General features: G+C 34.7%; 1 protein-coding gene across 5 annotated transcripts in view; it reads left to right on the forward strand.

Moving 5' to 3' along the window:
• The window catches only part of LOC118009497 (lysine-specific demethylase 6A-like), a 170,418-nt gene extending 153,196 nt beyond the window's left edge, over positions 1 to 17,222 (forward strand). For 3 of the 5 annotated variants that reach the window (XM_035003720.1, XM_035003815.1, XM_035003557.1), the window contains 3 exons: positions 12,313 to 12,439; positions 15,051 to 15,221; positions 16,302 to 17,221. In XM_035003720.1, the coding sequence (XP_034859611.1) occupies positions 12,313 to 12,439; positions 15,051 to 15,221; positions 16,302 to 16,328 (325 nt within the window). In that variant the 3' untranslated portion in view covers positions 16,329 to 17,221. Of the gene's footprint in view, positions 1 to 12,312; positions 12,440 to 15,050; positions 15,222 to 16,301 lie in introns of all 5 variants that reach the window. The other 2 variants (XM_035003638.1, XM_035003790.1) reach the window with 1 other exon arrangement.
• The last annotated feature ends 3,006 nt before the right edge of the window (positions 17,223 to 20,228 follow it).

Genomic DNA, 20,228 nt, shown 5'->3' on the forward strand with positions numbered 1-20,228 from the left:
ACCTGAATAATGAAAAGGAGATAGCCATGAGAAGACCTAAGAGTAGAGTAGAGTATTTCAGGCCTACAAAACATGTGAAAGGCTTACATGAGAACAGCTTTGATATACTTAAACAGATAGAAAAGCCAGTGTAACTGTGTCAGAATCAAGGAAGGGAATAGGTGTGGTAGTGAGTTCACGTAAATGATCAGGTATTAAATTATAGACTGATTTGTAGCAGTGGAAGTGGAGAGAGGGATCACACTACAAACAGTTGTGAAACTAGAACTGAAGGGCTTACACATAGATTGTGGGATAAGAAGAAAAAAGGAATCACGAAAAGATTATCATCTGTATTGTTCTTACCTGTTGTTCATTAACTTAAAATATCTCTTACTACCCTCAGTATCCTTCTAGACCCCTTCCAGTTTGTCTCAATATTTCAAATTGAGCAACAGCAAGACTTCATGATACAATATGTTCCCATTTTCTGTGGTGGCAGTTTAATTGCATTGTCTGAGTTGTGGGTCTTTTTTAAAATACATGCTTATAAAATGTGGAATAATTTTGAAGGTTGATCATTTATTATAATTATATTATAGAATTCTGCCTGCATACAACTATCTGATGTTTAATTGGCACTCTGTTTGAAAATGAACAGGGGGCCGCCTGGGTGGCTCAGTCGTTAAGCGTCTGCCTTCCGTTCAGGTCATGGTCCCAGGGTCTTGGGATCGAGTGCCTCATCGGACTCCCTGCTCAGTGGGGGAGTCTGCTTCTCCCTCCCCCACTAACCCACTTGTGTTCCCTCTCTCACTGTCTCTCTGTCAAATAAATTAAAATGTTAAAAAAAAAAAAAAGAAAGAAAGAAAATGAAAAGGTTTTAGCTACCTCTGAAAATTTAGTTTTATCAGCCCAACATTCCTACTTGTATAGCTTTCATTTTATCAGTACTAGAATACTAACTGAATGGAGGACCTGGGGTAAGCCCTGGGGGTTTATAAACACTGTACAAATTCCTGTCTTTGTATATTGGGGAGAGGTAATGGAGTGAGGAGGGTAAAAGATAGTTGTATGTAAATACACTAGTGCATGGATTGGAAGATGTAGATTAAAACATGTACAGTTATGTCAGCCATCCCTCAATAAAAAAATACACAATAAAGGGGTGCCTGATTGGCTCAGTCATTGGGTGTGTGCTTCTTGATCATGGGTTCATGAGTTGGAGTCCCATGCTGGAATAGAGCTTACTTATGTAAAAGAAGATGGATAGATGGATGGATGGATAGATAGACCGATCTAGATACTTCCAATAAAAATGTAACAATACATCTTTTATATACTACAGAATCATGACATGTTTTAGGGAGCTATTCTTTTGGGAAGGAAGGTAGCTTGTGTGAAGGACAAAGATACGGTTTAAAAATGAGTATAGAAGTTGATGTAGGAAGAGAAATCCCTTTGGATTTTCATGTCATATGGGTTCTAGATGTCCAGTACTAGGTATGTTTAGTAGGCTCTGTTCTAAGCTTAGTAAGTTCTGTTGTAAGTGCTTAACAGAAATTATCTATTACAGCAGTCCTAGGTTACCTGTATAGTTGGAGGCAGAGTCAGCATTTTAAACACAATATGAAAGAAGTTATTTATAACTGACACATCACTTCACTTTGGGGCATTATTAGCAAGATTGAGCAGCGGGATACAGATTTTAGAAAAAGCTGATGGAAAAAGAACTTATGAAAATAGAGCAACAAATATTCTGTCTAGTAGTTTGGGATTGCCTGGAGAGGAAAAGAACAATGTAGAATAACTATATTTAAGAACAGAAAAAACAAGAGGGAATATACAGACAAGTGATCAATGGGAATATATTTTTAGAGAAATTAAAGAGGACAGTATAGTGTTATTTTCCTGTAAGTTCAGTTTTGCTGTATAATTACTGTATATATCATTGCTTAAGATCATATATCACAATGTATACACCTTGTCAGATAGGAAGGGTTATTAATTTAACCTGGTATGTGACCTATATTATGGTTCCTGTGTGTGTGGTGTTTGGTGTGTGTGTGTGTGTGTATTGTGATTCCTATTAAACAGTCTTGCAGGGCGCCTGGGTGGCTCAGTCGTTAAGCGTCTGCCTTCGGCTCAGGTCATGATCCCAGGGTCCTGGGATCGAGCCCCACATCGGGCTCCCTGCTCAGTGGGAAGCCTGCTCCTCCCTCTCCCACTCCCCCTGCTTGTGTTCCTGCTCTCGCTGTCTCGCTCTCCCTGTCAGATAAATAAATAAAATCTTTAAAAAAAAAAAAGTCTTGCATTACTTTCCCCTTTGAGTTGTCATAGATGAGTTCTAGGTATTTTCTTTATTTATCCACAGCAGTGTGGTTTTTCACTTTGATGTATCCTGAAATTACTCTTGTGAAGATAGCCATTGAATAACTATTTTAAACATAGGGTGTCATGATTGTTACTGATAGCCAGTTATGTCATTGCTGCATTTAATGTGTGCTTGAATTTTTCCATTATTTTTACTGCTATATATTTACCATTTTTAACCTCATTTCAATTTATATTGAAACATAATTTTTGTAATTTAAATGAAAGTTATGTCTAGAAAGTATATAAGCTATTGCCAATTTTTAAAGAACACAAAAGCTAGTGATAAGTACAGTGGGAAAATATATAGAAAGATGGTATTCTTTCTCACTTTTCACCCTTGTTCCTAACTATTCTGAATGCAGAGTGGGGGGGCGGTGTTACTGTTTAGGTCTTCATAGTTGGCTCATAGTTAAATACAGACTTAAGTATAGTACATCAGTCAAAAGGAAAATAAAATTTACTTTATGACTTATATCCACTCCACTCTTCGTCCTCATTATGTATAGAGATTTTTTATTCTTAATTCATGTTTATTATGAACCAACTTGATGATTGGGCACTTTTGCAGGGTGCTGCTTCCAAGATATGATCCATTCTTAGGGTGCTAACACTTAATCAGAAACAAACCATCAAAATGTGTGACCTTTGCTTCAATGGAAATATTAATAAGGAACAGTGGGGAACCACAGAGGAAGTCTCTTTTAAGAGAGGATTCAAGAAATACTCCACAGAAGGAATAGTATAGGTTATATAGTCCCTCATTCTAAGCTCTTTGGGCCAGATATATTTTGAAATTCAGATGTTTGGTCTAAAATATATAGAGAATTATATTTTCCCTAATAGCGCAGTCTGGGGCAGCATTCTTTTCTTTTTTTTTTTAAAGATTTTATTTATTTATTTGACAGACAGACACAGCGAGAGAGGGAACATAAGCAGGGAGAGTGGGAGAGGGAGAAGCAGGCCTCCCGCGGAGCAGGGAGCCCGATGCGGGACTCAATCCCAGGACCCCGGGATCATGACCTGAGCCAAAGGCAGACGCTTAACGACTGAGCCACCCAGGCACCCCTGGGGCAGCATTCTTAAACATTTTAATAGATGCTCAGTTGGGCTAATACCTGTAAATAATGTATAAGTGAAATGTATTTTATTTATTTTTCATTTAATTTATATTTGGACTGGGTGATTTAATAATGACAAATGATATTTCCACTTACCAACTACTAATTTCTTACTGTTTTAAGTCTTATTTTTCTTTTTTTAAAAGATTTTATTTTATTTATTTGATAGAGCTTGAGAGAACACAAGTAGGGGAAGGGCAGAGGGAGAAGCGACTCCCCTCTGAGCAGGGAATCCTGTCCCAGGAGCCTGAGATCATGACCTTAGCCAAAGGCAGACACTTACCCGACTGAGCCACCCAGGACCCCTCTTTTCTTTCTTAAAGTAGTCTATAACATGCTTGATTTTTCTCTGTAGTTTTTCAAGTTTAGTATCCATGCCTTTTAATTCTGTAAAGCCATTTGTCTGAATTACTGTTTAGTATGTTTTCAGATTTAGTTTAGCATTTTATCCAAAAGACCCCAATTTTCATTTATATTTTACTTCCTATTCTTCCAATTATCCCCTCAAATGGTAACGAGGAAAATGACAGGTAATGTGTATTCATTATGTTAATTTTCATCTGTCATTTTAGAATGCAGGGAACTTAAAAGATTCTATCCTGAATCCTGAAAATACAAGGTAATAATTAATTGCAGTCTTTAAAATTCTTTTTGAACTTAAATTAGGTGTAGAACTTTTTTTCACATACCTTTTATGTTATAAATGAACCTAATTTCTTGTGGTATCAGACTAAAACTAAAAGCTCTTTCTACTTAAGCTTTATTTGTTCATTCATAATAGTTGAAGAACATACAAACATTCTGGCTAAAAATTTCAGTAGCAACAGCTGCTAATGGGAAGAATTTTTAATTTGGAAGTAAAAAATAACAAATTTGCAAGTTTTTTTTTTAAGATTTTATTTATTTGACACAGAGAGTGATGCACACAGAGTGTGCACAATTAGGCACAGTGGTAGGCAGAGGGAGAAGCAGACTCCCTGCTGAGCAGAGAGCCCTACATGGGGCTCAGTCCCAGGACTCTGGGATCATGACCCAAGCTGAAGACAGACACTTAACTGACTGAGCCACCCAGGGGTCCCACCAAATTTGCAAGTTAAATTAGTTGGGCATAATAGTAAAATTGAGATAGGAAGAATGTAGGCATGAATTGAAAAGTAATTGCTGAGTTCAGGCAAAGAGACTCCAAATTTTGAGAAAAATAGGAATATATTTGGTAATTGGGCAGAAATCTGAATCTGGGTTTCTGGATTTGTAATTCATTGTCACTGAGAATGGGGTTAAAGAATAATCTGAAGAATGAGATATTGAGAGTGATGATTACCAGCTTGGCTTTCTAAACATTCAGAATTTGAGGACACCTAGGTTGCTCAGTCAGTTAAGCATCTGCCTTTGGCTCAGGTTATGATCCCAGGGTCCTGTGATGGGAGTCCTGCATTGGGCTCCCTGCTAAGCAGGGAGCTTGCTTCTCCCTCTACCTGCCGCTCCCCCTGCTTGTGCTCCCTCTCCCACTCTCTCTCTCTGGCAAATAAATAAAATCTTTTTTAAAAATTCAGAATTTAAAGTCTTTAGAGAACATTTAACTTTTTCCATGTTAAAACCTATTTTTTTTAAATGTAAGTTTTACCAATAAGTAGTTACACTTTTCTTATATAAGCAAATTAATTATATTATTGAAAACTTTCCCCCTAGTGTGCATTTTGGAATTCTTTAAGCCTACAGAAGTTGGAGGAGTAATATACTAATTGCTGATAGGCCTTTCACCTGATTTCATTAAGTTTTTGCCACATTTACTTATTGTCTATATGTACATGCTCTCATTCACTTTTTTGGCTGAATTCTTTGAAGTTAAATTGCAGGGATAGTGATATGTGATTCCCAAAAAATTCATCTTATATCATCTAAAAAATGAGGATTTTATTTTCCATAACCTTAGTATCATTGTCATGCCTAAGAAAATTAAAATCAGAACATCATCTAATATATTATATATAGATAATATTTATCACCTGTCAAAAAAGGTCTTGTTAAAGCTGTTGCTTTTTTTCAGTCAACCTTTTTATTCCTAATTCAAGATCACTTAAGTTTTACATTAATTTTACTGTTTGGTGGTGTATGTTTTAAGTCTCTTGTAAGGATATAAGAACCCTTCTTAATGGCAGTGTCTTTATATTTGAGGAAGACAGGCTAGTTGTGTTCTAGAATGCTTCACATTTTGGATTTGCCTGGTTGTTTTCTTACTAGATTTATGTTAAAAAATTTTTAAAAGAAATATAAATAATGTGCTTTTGTATTGGTATCACACCATTAGATATATAATGTTTTGATTTCTCACTGAGATTGGGATTGTTTAAATTGAGTGTATATTGTCCTTGGGTAACTAACTGTAATTCTCTACCCTACTTCTTAAGTTTTTTCATCAGTGTGTCATTAGATGTTATTATATTTGTACTTTAAAGCTTAAAATAATGTTGGCGGGTGTTTATTCTTGCTTTTTAAACATATTTCCAGGGGCGCCTGGGTGGCTCAGTCGTTAAGCGTCTGCCTTTGGCTCGGGTCATGATCCCAGGGTCCTGGGATCGAGCCCCACATCAGGCTCCCTGCTCAGCAGGAAGCCTGCTTCTCCCTCTCCCACTCCCCCTGCTTGTGTTCCCTCTCTCACTGTGTCTCTCTCTGTCAAATAAATAAATAAAATCTTTAAAAAAAACAAACAAAAAAAGTATTTCCAAAATAAAGTTACCCTCCTTTTGGTTTTAGTTTTAAATGAGTTGAATGAAAGTTAAGGGGTGCCCGGGTGGCTCAGTTGTTAAGCGTCTGCCTTCGGCTCAGGTCATGATCCCAGGGTCCTGGGATCGAGTCCCGCATGGGGCTCCCTGCTCCGTGGGAAGCCTACTTCTCTCTCTCCCACTCCCCCTGCTTGTGTTCCTTCTCTCGCTCTCTCTGTCAAATAAATAAAAATAAAAATCTTTAAAAAAAGAAAGTTAAAAGATATCTTCACTCTATGTAATTTGTGATTCATCTTTTAAGATACTTGAAATGTATAACTTGGGCCTGTGTTCTCTGCATATTGATAAGACTTATTTCATTTTTGTGAGACTCATCTATCCATTATGTTTCATTTGGTATTCAAATGAAATTTGAGAATTTTCAAACTCAGAAACTAAAGTTCAGTTTAGTAATAGTAAATTATTTTTTTAACTGAATTTAAGAATTTAGTATATTCAGATGATACATATTTTATTATTTATTGAGCAACTAATTTCTAAACCTTTTATGTATTAGTTTTCTATTGCTGCTTTAACAAAGTACTACAAATTTTGTCTAAAATAGGCCTCACAGGGCTAAAATAAAGGAATTGGATGGTCTGTGTTCCTTTTTGGAGGCACTAGCAGAAAATGTTTCCTTGCCCCCCCCCTTTTTTTTTGAAAGCTTCTTCCTGAGACTGTACATATTTCTTGGCTTTATACATCCCCTAATATCTTAAAAGCTAACAATGGCTGGTCATGTCTTTCTCACATTGCATCTTTCTAACACTAACTCTTCTGCCTCCCTTTTCTACTTTAAGGAGCCTTTCTTTAATTGAGCACAGCCATATAATACAGGTTAATGTCTGTATCTCAAGATTAGGTGATTAGCAGCCTTAATTCTATGTGCAACTTTTATTCCCTTGCCATGTAACCTAGTGTAGCATAAGATCCTGCGGATTAAGATATGGGTTATCCTTCAGGGAGGTGGGTATTATTCTGTTAGTCTTCATAACATTATAAATGGTACAGATATATGAAACATTATATCCTTTTTACCAATGAAGAAGCTCAGGCATACAGAAGATGAAGGTGAGATTTAACTCTAGGCATTCTGGCTCTAATCTCTGCTTTTATCCTTTACCTTGTAATTGATTTCTTGGGACCCTAAGTATAAGAAGAGTGAATAAGCTCTTAGTCTATTCAGGCTGCTGTTAACAAAATCCATGGACTGAGTGGCTCATTAATATTTTATGTCTCACAGTTAAAAGAGGGAGAGTTTCGAGATCAAATGCCAGCACATTTAGTGTCTAGCAAGGGCCCATTTCCTTGTTCATAAATGCACATCTTTTTGCTGTGTCCTCATGACATAGAATAGGTGAGGGAACACTCTGAGGTTGCTTTTTTAGGGCCCTCATTCCATTCCTGAGATCTCCATTCTTACGACCTAATCATCTCCCAGATGCCGAACCTCCAGATACATCATCCCATTGGAAGTTAGAATTTCAACATAGGAATTTTGGGAGGACACAGACATTCAGACTATAGAAAGTTGTTTCTAATTACAAAACAGGCTTTAAATTTTCTCAGCTTTGTGGTTTATTTAAGTATAATTGTCAGATATGCAGAATGTCCTTTTTCCCCTTAGTTGAATACACCAAGGAATAACAGTTTACAGGATACCTTAGTGTGACCATGGTTTTTGCCATGTATCATGTTTCAGTTTTTTTGTTTTCTCTGTTTTGCATGGCTCTGTCAGGAAGATAGGGTGGGAAAAGGCAAGGCATCTGTTGATATTTTTTCATTTCCACACTACCTACTAAGATTTTGGTGAGAGGTTGAGATTGTTGTCATAAAGACTTATATTGAGTCAGCCTAAATTTCATCCATTCCAAAATGCATCTCCACACTGACATTTTGGGAACATATTTGGGGAATTTACATGATCAGAATGTCAAGAAAAAACTGGTGTTTTCTGAAGTTTCACTTAAGTATATTATTACAGATTGATTGTTATTATCATCATATCCCCAAATTTGCTGTTGGCTATATTTATGAAACACAAAATCACCTAAGCCTTAGAATAAAACCTTCTAAGAATGCTGAGGAAAATAAAACTCTTGGGCATGGTTCATACTTTTTGTTTTTTTCCTCAGTTTTCACTTTCAGGTATTTCAAATACATTTCATTATAATCATGCTCTAAAATGTCCCTCTTCATTTTTCTGTGTTCATTCCAGTCTGCTTTCTTCACCATCTTAAGTGTCTGTTTCCAAATGGGCTTTTAGTAAAATATGATTTGTGAAACCCCAAATGAAATCCTAAGTCAGTTTCTTTTTGTAGTCTTTTATCCAGATAACAAAAGTGAAATAAGATCAGTTCACAAGAGTCAAGAAAGGTACTTCTTTTCTAGTTTCTGACATTTTTTATCATGTTCCTAAAATATAGTAAGTCCATAAAGCCATTTTCTATCTTCTCCCTTTCTTCCTGTTCTTTTCAAAGTAGAACATTGCAAAAGGGATTACCATAGTTTGTGACTTATTTACCTGACTCCTGTATGCTTTTTTTTTAGGTGTTTCCGTTCTGGTATTATACCTTAAGGACCACTGTATGCCTTTTCATTTATTTTTTCATTTCTATTTTTCAAATTGGATTGATAAAATGTAAATTTATTAAAACCCAGCAAAAAGTAATATCAGCTGATATTTTTTAGCCAGCCCATACATTGAAAAGTTTTCTTTGGATTAATATCTAGAGAGCGCCAAAGCATAGTTTAAGTCTTGAACATTATTTTTGATCTTTCTTAGTATCTTTTCCTAAATATCTTTATTTTCTATATATGCTTGCTGCCCCCTTTTTAAAGTTAGATTTTTTTTTTTTTTTTTTTTAAGATTTTGTTCATTTATTTCTCAGCATGCAGCAGAGGGAGAGAGAGAAGCACCTGTTCAGCAGGGAGCCCCACTCCGGCTCAACCCCAGGACCCTGGGATCATGACCTGAGCCTAAGACAGACATTTAACCAACTGAGCCACTCAGGCATCCCCACAGTTAGATTCTTACTATTTTATTTTTTTACCCATAGTCCCTCTGTCTATACATTGTTGTCCTTTATTCTTTTGTTCCCATAGCTTTCTGAAAATGGGAAGGATTAAAAAATTTCATAGTGATGGAGAAAACATACCATGGAGTAACCACAATATAGTTATTCATTCTGTACGTGATATTAAAAGCAATATCAGTTTTTAAGATTCCACTCTCTGGGCAAGTAATTCTGTACCTGTGATTGCAGGAGATCTACTCATGCTTGTTTACTCCTAGCAAACCAGGCTGTATCTTTTGTAGTATATTGCCTCTTTTTATGTGGAACTTTGAGACTAGCTCTAAAGACATAGTAAAAACTATGATCCAGTTGCCAAAATAATCAGTACTATTGGAAATGAAAGTTTATTTTTAAAGTAAAAAGTAGAAAAATACTTAAAAACAAAAAATAATACTAAGCTATTTTCCTAATAGTGCTGGTAAGGATTTGAGGAAAGAAAATGTGATTTTAGAGCCCTTAGAATCTCATCTTCATAAAAGAAAAAAGAGAAAAGTGAGTGAGAATAATAGGCAGAAAGTGGAGAGAATAGAGTATAGAGAGGGAGAAAATAACATTATAGGTAAAATTTGCCTTTCTGTGCTCCATTGTCCCTTGTGAAAAGAGATGGATAGTAAAGCCTCTCTTGGCACTAGACTTAAGTTGCTCAAGATTTATATGTCCTAATGTATGTAAACTATCTAATCCGTATTTTCTCTTATACTAAGTGTTTATGAGTGCTACTTCTTATTGGCATTTTATTTTCCTACATGGCAGCATTGCTGAGTTTATAAGCATTGTTGCATCTGCAAATAAAAATTTGCCAACTTTCAGGCATCATTTCAGAGGTGAAATCACATTAGAGAGGGGTAGGAGGAAGACATCAGTAAATGCTAGACATCTAGTATATATAGTGTTTCAAATTGGATTTTTACTTATTGTCTCCTCTAGCACTTTTTTCAAGCACGCACACACACCACAAAGCTTTCCTTATTTTAAATACAAATACAGTAAGGCAGAGTTTTGTTTCCAATCAATTTAACATGAAAAATGCTATAGGCAAACTGAAAATGTTATTATTTTATATGATACTTAAGAATTTTTCATGCAACTTTAGACTTGAAATCATTATACTCATTTTGTTTTTAAAGAAGTTAACTTCATAGATTTTTTTTATTTTTTAAAGATTTTATTTATTTGACAGAGAGAGACATAGAGAGGGAACACAAGCAGGGGGAGTGGGAGAGGGAGAAGCAGGCTTCCCGCTGAGCAGGGAGCCTGATGCAGGGCTCGATCCCAGGACCCTGGGATCATGACCTGAGCTGAAGGCAGACGCTTAACGACTGAGCCACCCAGGTGCCCCCTTCATAGATATTCTTAAAATAATTTTACGCCAGGCATATTTGTGTGAGTTTTGTTACAGAATTTTAACCTGATACAGAAATAGAAATTAAGAGAAATTAAGTATGATGCTTCTTACATACTGTAAAACTGACTCATTTAGTAATCATGTATTTATTAAGCATTTGCTCTGTATCAGGCACAGTCTTGCACTTAATGGACAAAGCCTTTGCTCTCGTGAGTCCTGCATTTTAATGGAAAAGAAAGAGTAGAAGCATTTTAAACACGGACGGAGGATAGTTTTAGATACTGATAATATGACATCAGTTCTTTCAAATAATTACTTATGTATTTATAATAACTGATCCAAATTCTAAGTCATTAGTAGTTCCATCTGTCAAAGAACTCCAGTTGGTTTGGTCCTTATCCCAGGGGGTTATGCTATTCACAGATGGAGTTGTTAATATCACTTTTATTAAACCTATGATGGATAATTGTGATTTTTAGAATAATGTTAGAGCTAAAATATACATATCATCTAGTACAACTCTGCCTTCAAAGAACATGAGGCACTTAAATTCATGGAAATGTTAGACACTTTTGAGCAATGATGGCAAATGAAAAATTAGCACTATATTTATGACAATTCACTGTATTGCTAACATTAGAAGTATGAATATAAGGAAAGTATAAAGTATTTTTTTAAAAAGCTTGTTAATATAGGGGGACCCAGGTGGCTTAGTCAGCTAAGCCTCTGACCCTGTTTCAGCTCAGGTCATGATCTCATGGGTCATGTGTGCCCTGTGTCCGGCTCCACGCTCAGGGGGGAGTATGCTTGGAATTCTTTCCCACCCCCAAATACACATACACTCTCTCTCTCTCTTTAAAATAAATAAAATTGGGGCGCCTGGGTGGCTCAGTCATTAAGCGTCTGCCTTCGGCTCAGGTCACGGTCTCAGGGTCCTGGGATCGAGTCCCACATCAGGCTCCCTGCTCCGCGGGAAGCCTGCTTCTCCCTCTCCCACTCCCCCTGCTTGTGTTCCCTCTCTCGCTGTGTCTCTCTCTGTCAAATAAATAAATAAAATCTTTAAAAAATAATAATAAAATAAATAAAAATTTTTAAGGGTATAAAAATTTTATTAAAATCAATGAAGATTCTGTTATACTACCTTCAAATTAAAATGAACCAATAATGTTCTTTATCCTTTGGTACTAAAGTTTAAGCTAATTTTATGTTCTTTAATGTCTAAATCTATAAACAGTTTTCTGCTTTGGTCTCAGAGTTTTAAAATCAATTATATAAATGATACTGTTTCTGAGTGTCTAGGTAGAGATCCATGCCTTCCTACCTTACTATATTCAAAAAAGTTCCAGCATGGAATTCAGACTGATTTCAGAGATGAAGAAAGCTAAATTTACCTCTTTGAAAAGTTCTTTCAGTTACCTAATTCAGAGCAAAAATTAAGATCATATCTTTGAATAAGAGATGAGTGTTTTGTAGGTTAAGATCATTGTATTTTTATATTCAGGTATTTTCAGTGCTTTAGTATTATTGTGTTAGGCAATATGTGAAAAATTAACACATCAATGAACTGTAGAACCAAGATACTCAATTATAATTGGTATATCTTGTATGCTACAAATATTCAGTATTCAATTGTCATAAATAATTTTTCTCCACAATAGGTACTGTCTTCTGAAAATTCTAAAGCAATGTCAGACACTGAGAGAAGCTCTTACTACAGCAGGAAAAGAAATTATATGGCATGGGCGGACAAATGATGAACCAGCACATTATTGTAGCATTTGTGAGGTAACAGTTCTTGCTGACCATTGTTTTGTTGTAGAATCTCTAGTTTGGGGGTGTATACTTCTATAAAATGCATTTTTTGATTGACTGTTGTATTAAATTTTCATCTGATGGCATAATACTTCATTTAACTTAACTCAAAATTAATGCCTACAGAGGCATTCATGTAGTATTTTCTTAACAGTTGATAATTATCTCAGATTTTTTTTTTCATATATTTTTTTAAGATTTTATTTATTTATTTGTGAGAGAGAGAATGAGAGAGAGCACATGAGAGGGGGGAGGGTCAGAGGGAGAAGCAGACTCCCTGCCGAGCAGGGAGCCCGATGTGGGACTCGATCCAGGGACTCCGGGATCATGACCTGAGCCGAAGGCAGTCGCTCAACCAACTGAGCCACCCAGGCGCCCTATCTCAGATTTTAAACTAGCAGTAATCTACAGTAAATGTAAAAATGCCAGCAAACTGAATCTGTTTCCAATATAGATCCTGGCATATCAGTCGTAATGTCACTCATTAATACAGCTGTTGGTTTTCTCCTGTCACCAAGGCTTGCATAAAGTACAGAAGTAAAAGATGTGGTACCTCCTCTGGAGGAGCTTACTTCTACTTGGAGAAGACAGAATGTAAACAACAAGTTATGGATGCATGAGACTATGATGCATATGAAGCTGGGCATGTATAGACTGTTATAGAAACAATGAGGAAAATGATTGTTCTTACTGGCTTAGAACTTCCAGCCTATTAAAACATTTGAGTCCTAAAGTCTATAAGAGGAGATGGGTTATAGCTTGCAGAGCATCTTGAATTAAGTATAAGGAATTTGATCTTTACTCTGAGGTCATTGAAGCCATAAAAGTTTCAACCAAGGCACTAAGTCAAGATGTGTGTTTCAGAGAATTGGAGAGAATGCAGCTAAAAAAGCAAAGGTGTCCATTTGGAGGCTATTGGAATGGTCTTAAGAGGGGTTAACAAGAGTTTAAACTAGTATGTCATTTTAGGAATATAAAAACAAAGGGAGGAGTTTAAAAGTATTTAGGTCAACAGGGTAGTTGATCACATGGGGAATGATGACAAGTTCAAGAATCCCAAATTTTTAAACTAAGGTCACTAAATTTTAATGTTATTTATTGATAGTAACAAAACACCGTATAAACTGGCATTTTAACAGTCCTGTTCCAATATGATTTTAGATGATGAGTTTTTAATCACTAAACTCAAGCAATAGTCAGAGGACCCACTTGGTGGATGGGAAATTGAAAGTCCAAACTAAACCTTGAAATTGTGTGATTCTGGGATAAACTGAGTAAATCCTTTGGCTATTTTAATATTGTATAATCTCATCAAAATATGTTTTTATAAGATCCAGAAGATTCTCTTAGGTTAGGTGTTAAACTTCAGATAAATACAGTCTTTCCAGTATTTGAAAACAAAAGTGTTAAAGCTATTATCCATTATTCTGCCGGAGCTTTACAAATCATTGTGGTTTCTGTATTAACACGTCCTTACTGTCTTCTGGTATAATAATGCTCATGAATACCCTGTTTGTACTTACTTCCTTTAATACACAAGGCTTAAAAGTGACCAGTTTTTGTTACTCATCTATCAGTTTTCAGCTTTTTTTTTTTTTAATATTTTTTATTTATTCATTTGAGATGGAAAGATAGCATGAGCAGGGGGAGAGCGAGAGGGAGAAGCAGGCTCCCCACTGAGCAGGGAGCCTGATGTGGGGCTCAATCCCAGGACTCTGGGATCACGACCTGAGCCGAAGGCAGACACTTAACTATCTGAGCCACCAAGGCGCCCTCAGTTTTCAGCTCCTAAAAATAACTGGTTATTGGGGTACCTGGTTGGCTCAGTCAGTTAACTAACTTGATGTGAACTCAGGTCATGATCTCATGATCCTGAGTTCAAGCCCCACATTGGGCTCCCTGCTGGACTTGGAGCCTACTTTAGAAAAATAATAATAATAATGTGAATAAATTTCAATGATTTTGTTTTTCATTTTATTATTAGCTTTCATTAAATATTAAATATTAAGCTATTGTATATGCTCTCAAGGTCCAAAAATGAATAAGGCATTAGTCACTTTATGGAGCCAATCTGTGAAGGGAGAGAAGTATCTAAACACAGAACAATTAATGAATTGTTGAACACTGCATCAAAAATGTGATGATGTACTATATGCTGGCTAATTGAACATAATAAATAAATAAATAATAATAAAATAATAATTAAAAAAACAGAACACTATGAATGCTATCATAGAGAAGTAAAAAGAATCATTACTTTTACCTGATTGTATCTGATATTTTGTGTAAAATAAAAAAATAAGCTGACCTTTATCAAAATGTGTATTAAACTTTAGCAGTTTTAATCAGTATTTAATTCCCTTGGATCAGTCTCTAAATATATAATATGGCTCTTGTTTTTGTGGTACAAGTAAACCTGGTGTGTCAGACATACCACTATGAGGTTTTGGGGTTTTTTTTAAAGTACTTTCATTTACAAAAATCACTGTCCGTAATTTCATATAAAGTAGAACTCCATAGTCACACTAAAGTAGTACAATAAATTCAATTCTCCATTCACTGCTTTTTCTCTTATGTAAAATAGGTGGAGGTTTTTGATCTCCTTTTTGTCACTAATGAAAGCAATTCTCAAAAGACTTACATAGTACATTGCCAAGACTGTGCACGAAAAACAAGTGGAACTCTGGACAATTTTGTGGTGCTAGAACAGTACAAAATGGAGGACCTGATACAAGTCTATGACCAGTTTACATTAGTAAGTGAATTCAACATGTGAGTACATAGTTAGCTGGGTTTTTGAAGCAGCAGTGTTTGTTTTTGCTATCTGATAAATGCAAATTAGTAAGATATTTAAATTTTCCCATGGCTCAGTAGATATTGCATGATAAGAAAATATTTCTGTGTTTTCCTTATACTTCAAAGTCCTTTATCCATGTTCAGTTGATACACGTTACTATTTTTTGTTTTCACTAAGAATGGCCTAAGTAATAATCGCAGCAATGACATTTTAAAATCTTTGTGTTCTTTTATAATATTTTGATAGTCTTTGTGCTATTTTATTTCATTGAGAAAAGTTAGGTTACTTAATTCTGTACAGATGATCCATAAAGAAATCAGTGTTTTTTAATGTACTTGTGTTTTCAGAGCCCACTGTATTTGTTTAAAACCTCTTGCTTTCCTTAAGTGTTAAACTGTTGGAAATACTTTATGGTTCTTGCCTTAATGGTATGGTATATAAGGTGCATGATATTAAATTCACTGTATTACAAATCTGCCATTTTTATGATTGCAAAGACAAGATGTTTGAGATATCATTTATTTCTGGCTTGACTGGCATTATGAATGCCAATGTTGGCATTTTTACTGCCTTTTGTTCTAAATTTTGAAACTTAGATTCAGGTATTTTTAATTAAATTGTTCTCAGAATTACTAGAAAAAGAAAAGTTTATGACAAATATGTGAAATTTGTACTCTACCTGAGAATTGTTCATAAGCCAGTCACTCACTAGTGAATTTTTAATTGAATTTTCAAATTATTTTCCACAGTACTCTTTTCTTTTAGCAGTCTAAAAAATTGGTGTAAACATTCCTCTTTTTTTTTTTGACTAAATTTTGAACTACAGAAAAATGGGGTAATGATTCAGAACCCTGAGGAAATTGGTCTTAATTAATATAACAAGACCACACCATTTAGCCGGCTGTTGAAATTTCTGGGGATTTGGTGTTGCTTTCTAACTCACTTAATGAGTAGGCTGTATGTTGATAGCCATGAGCTAAGAACCATATTAAGAATTAATATACCAAAACAATTAACATATCTTATTTTTAATTTTAGGCTCCTTCATTGTCATCATCCTCTTGATATTATGCCATGAATATTAAATGACACCTTTTCTGCTCTTGCACCACTGGTTTTATAGCTGTTCACAAGACTGCTGACTAAAAGCTACGTCTATGCAACCTTCTAAGAATACAGTGTTAACCAACTGGTTGTAAGAGAGCACTGCCTCTACTCCAGGACTCTCACAAAGTTGATCCAGCTGTAACTAATAATAATCACATGTCTTATGACATCTGACAGAACGTGGCAATGTCAGACTACTGACTTGAAGACTTTTTCTATGTTTCTATATTTCTGGACAGCTAAATTAGTTTTCCTCTATATTTTACCCTTTCAGAATTTTTCTGAGGAAAAATACTGTTCTAGCTGGCCATTCGCTTGATAAGATGGTTAACTAATTCAGATCTTTAATCAACTTGTTTTTAATGTGAAAAATTAGATTAGAAAGTTTTTTTGGAAGTTTTTGTTTTGTTTATTTTGATTTTTTTTTTTTATCATTTTACATTTTTTGTCTGTTGTTTGAGGTCACAGTGATTACACTTCTGATTCCAAACTTTAACAAAAACTCCTAGCCTAATAGCCAAGACACAAAGATAATGGATTGCATAGAGTAAGGAATAAACGTCAGATTTGTGATTTTTGTTTCTAATCCTGATACAGATTTACACTATTTATGAATACATATTTATTGCTTGAAAATTATTTGTGAATGGAATGTTATTTTACCTGAGATTTACCTGCCATTAAATATTAGGAGTTCTGTAATTTTAAACACTACTCCTTTTACATTTTCTATGTGTAAATAAAATTGCTTAGCATTGTACAGAAACCTTTATTAAAATTGTTTAATGTTTAAAGGGTTTTCCACTGTTTGAGTTTTAAAAGAGACTTTCTGTAAAGACCTAGCTTTTGTTCATTTTCAAATCTGATTATATGTATTTTATATATACATATATATTCACACATGTGTATAACATAGAAATAAAAATATATAATTGTATAAAGATAAAACAAATTTAAAATTTTTCACATTTATCCTCATTTTTGAGGTGCCTACTGTAAAGTATTGCTTACAAAAGTATGTTTATTTTTAAAGTAAATGTCTTTCAGCCTGTCTTATTAAGTTAGTTATTGCAATGATAGCCAATAAATAATTGCTGGCAAAATGTATATTAGAAAACAAATAGTGAATTTGAGATTTTAAAGGGAACATTATAAAGTTTGATGAATCTTGTTTATCACTTGTTTACTATAGAAAAGAGATTCAGAATGATGATGGCTTCTACTTTAGAGAACAAATATGTTAAATGACTTATTTTTTAAAATTAGATAACTTTGAAATTCCATGCTTTCTGCTTGTTGAATATAGCTGAGGAAGGAAAGAGGGGAGGTACTCAAATTTTGTATCACTAGTCAATGTTAGCAGGTTCTGTTAAGGCTTTTATTTCATATGAACAAATAACCATAGTATCTCATTTTATAGTAACACCTGGTTTCTACCTCTACTTTCTGCATTTGGCATGTATTCTCATTTTATCACAGTGTTTTGAAAGTTTTCTAGGGAGCTTTGGTGGAGTTCTAAGAATTAAGGTTGTGCAAATGTCAAAAGAGAATTTATAATCTTATCTGGTGAACTGCCTTGATGGATTATATTTATGAAGTCTCTCTTTTCAAACAATTTTCAAGTATTCTGGCTTCCTAGAAATAGTTTAAAGAAAAAACTTCGGCGATATTTTATTATGAATTAGGTAGTAATTTTTCAGGAATTAAAATCTTAACAGCAATCATCATGTATAATAATGTCAAAGGAAAATAATTATAATTCTGTTTTAATTAAGAAACAAAAGAGTACTACATTACTGCTCAGATATTTTAATTAGTTATTTTTGTGATTCTTTTGTAAATGCTCTTACCTAAAAGTCATTGATAATAAAAGTCATGACATACTCCCCCCCCCCCAACAAAAGTTCCAAACCAACCACCAGGAAACAAAGATTATAAATTACTAATATTATATCTGAGTTTTTCTTAACCACTGCTGTTTTGTATTACTGTCTCATCTCTTTTTGAAATGATTAATTGCCATGATTAATGTAAACTGAATTTATTGAATTGACTTGGACATGAAAATGACTTAGTTGTGTCTCTTTATAAATATATATTTGGATTATATGTTAAGAATTGTACTTTTCAGGCGCCTGGGTGGCTCAGTTGGTTAAGCGATTGCCTTCGGCTCAGGTCATGATCCTGGAGTCCCGGGATCGAGTCCCACATCAGGCTCCCTGCTCAGCAGGGAGTCTGCTTCTCCCTCTGATCCTCCTCCCTCTCATGCTCTCTGTCTCTCATTCTCTCTCTCGTAAATAAATAAAATCTTAAAAAAAAAAAAAGTACTCTTCAGAAACTTACAGTCATTAAATAGGACAGGAAATGAAAATCAAATATATCAGTATGACTTAGAAGTATATCTAGATAAAGAAGTCCTGTTACCTGTTTTCATCAATTTAATGTCCTTTGTAATTTGGATTTGGAGGGTATTAAAGAAATAGATTCTCTCTTTGTTCTTTTACTCTCTGAGGTGTGAGATTCATTAAGATGTCTATCCAGGTAACTTTCAGTTGAATTTGTATCATAGCACACACATCATTTAGAAAAATACTATAATCCACAATTACATAATACAGCAGATATTAATCCAGAAAGAGTGAACTCATACTCTTTTTTTTATTTGGAACTCTTCTTCATGGCATATAATTTATGAAAATCATAAATTTTGTTTTTCTGCCATGAATATGCAATTCAGCTTGCTATATTTACCAATATCCTGGCTTCTGCATTGTCTGAAGAAGTAACAGTTGACAATTAGGACCTTTATGTTTGTCAGTCATACCTCAAAGTAGGCTGGAAGTTAAATGCTAGCAAAGGAGAGAGAAGGACCAAGAATTCTTTGGAACAAAATTACATAACAAGGAAATGAGACTAGAGCAAAGAAAAAACCTAAGAGAAAAGAGGAGGTAACATTTGTCAAATCAGAGCTTTTGGAAACACCATGTCTAAATCCTGAAAAGAGAATAAACCAAAAACATGTTAGCACAGCATAGTGACATTAGTCTGAGCAGCTCTAGTGAAGAAATGGGAATACTGATTGCCATGGTGAGTCTAAGATTATGAATTTGAGAGGGATCAGTTGTGTCCAGAAACCCCCTAGATAACGAGATTATCTTGTTGTTTGGTATATGCCAGACAGATCACCAACTTTATTTAGTTTTTGGTTTTTTAGTAATCTACACCCAATGTGGGGCTTGAATTCATGACACCGAGATCAAGTCATGTGCTCTTCCAACAAAGCCAGCCAGGTTAACCCCAGATTACCAAATTTAAGCAACATTTTTATGGCGTTGACCTAGAGTGCTTTACATAGTACTGTTCGGTTTCAATATTTGAAACAACCCAGATAATGTTTTGCTTTGGAAGTAAACATTTTTCAGCATGTCTGTTTGGTTTTAGTATGATTTAATTATACATACTATAATGCACTTGTGCAAGCACCATTCAAAGGATTTTCCAAACATGTGCCTGTTTTAACCTTCAATGATCCTTTGAGGTAGGCACTGTTCTATCTTTACAGTTAAGGTATTAAGAGATGGAAAGATAAAGATTTAAATTCTGGCTGTTTAACTCCGGAGTGAGAGTGTTTACTTCTTCCCATATTAGAAAACGTGGAATTGCAAAATGCTTACAAAACCTTTGTGTCTGAGGAATCTTTTCATTGTGGTGACTGAATTTGAAAGCCTGTATAGTAGGCATATATATTGTGTTTTTTAATTACATTTTAATTTTCACATAATTGGACATTCATACACAATGGTAAAAAAGTAATACAGAGTTCCTGTATATAGGTTAGTCACTTTCCCCAAAGGGAAT

This window comes from Mirounga leonina, unplaced genomic scaffold, assembly GCF_011800145.1.
Source record: "Mirounga leonina isolate KUSES-001 unplaced genomic scaffold, KU_Mleo_1.0 Mir_101046, whole genome shotgun sequence".
Taxonomy (NCBI): domain Eukaryota; kingdom Metazoa; phylum Chordata; class Mammalia; order Carnivora; family Phocidae; genus Mirounga; species Mirounga leonina.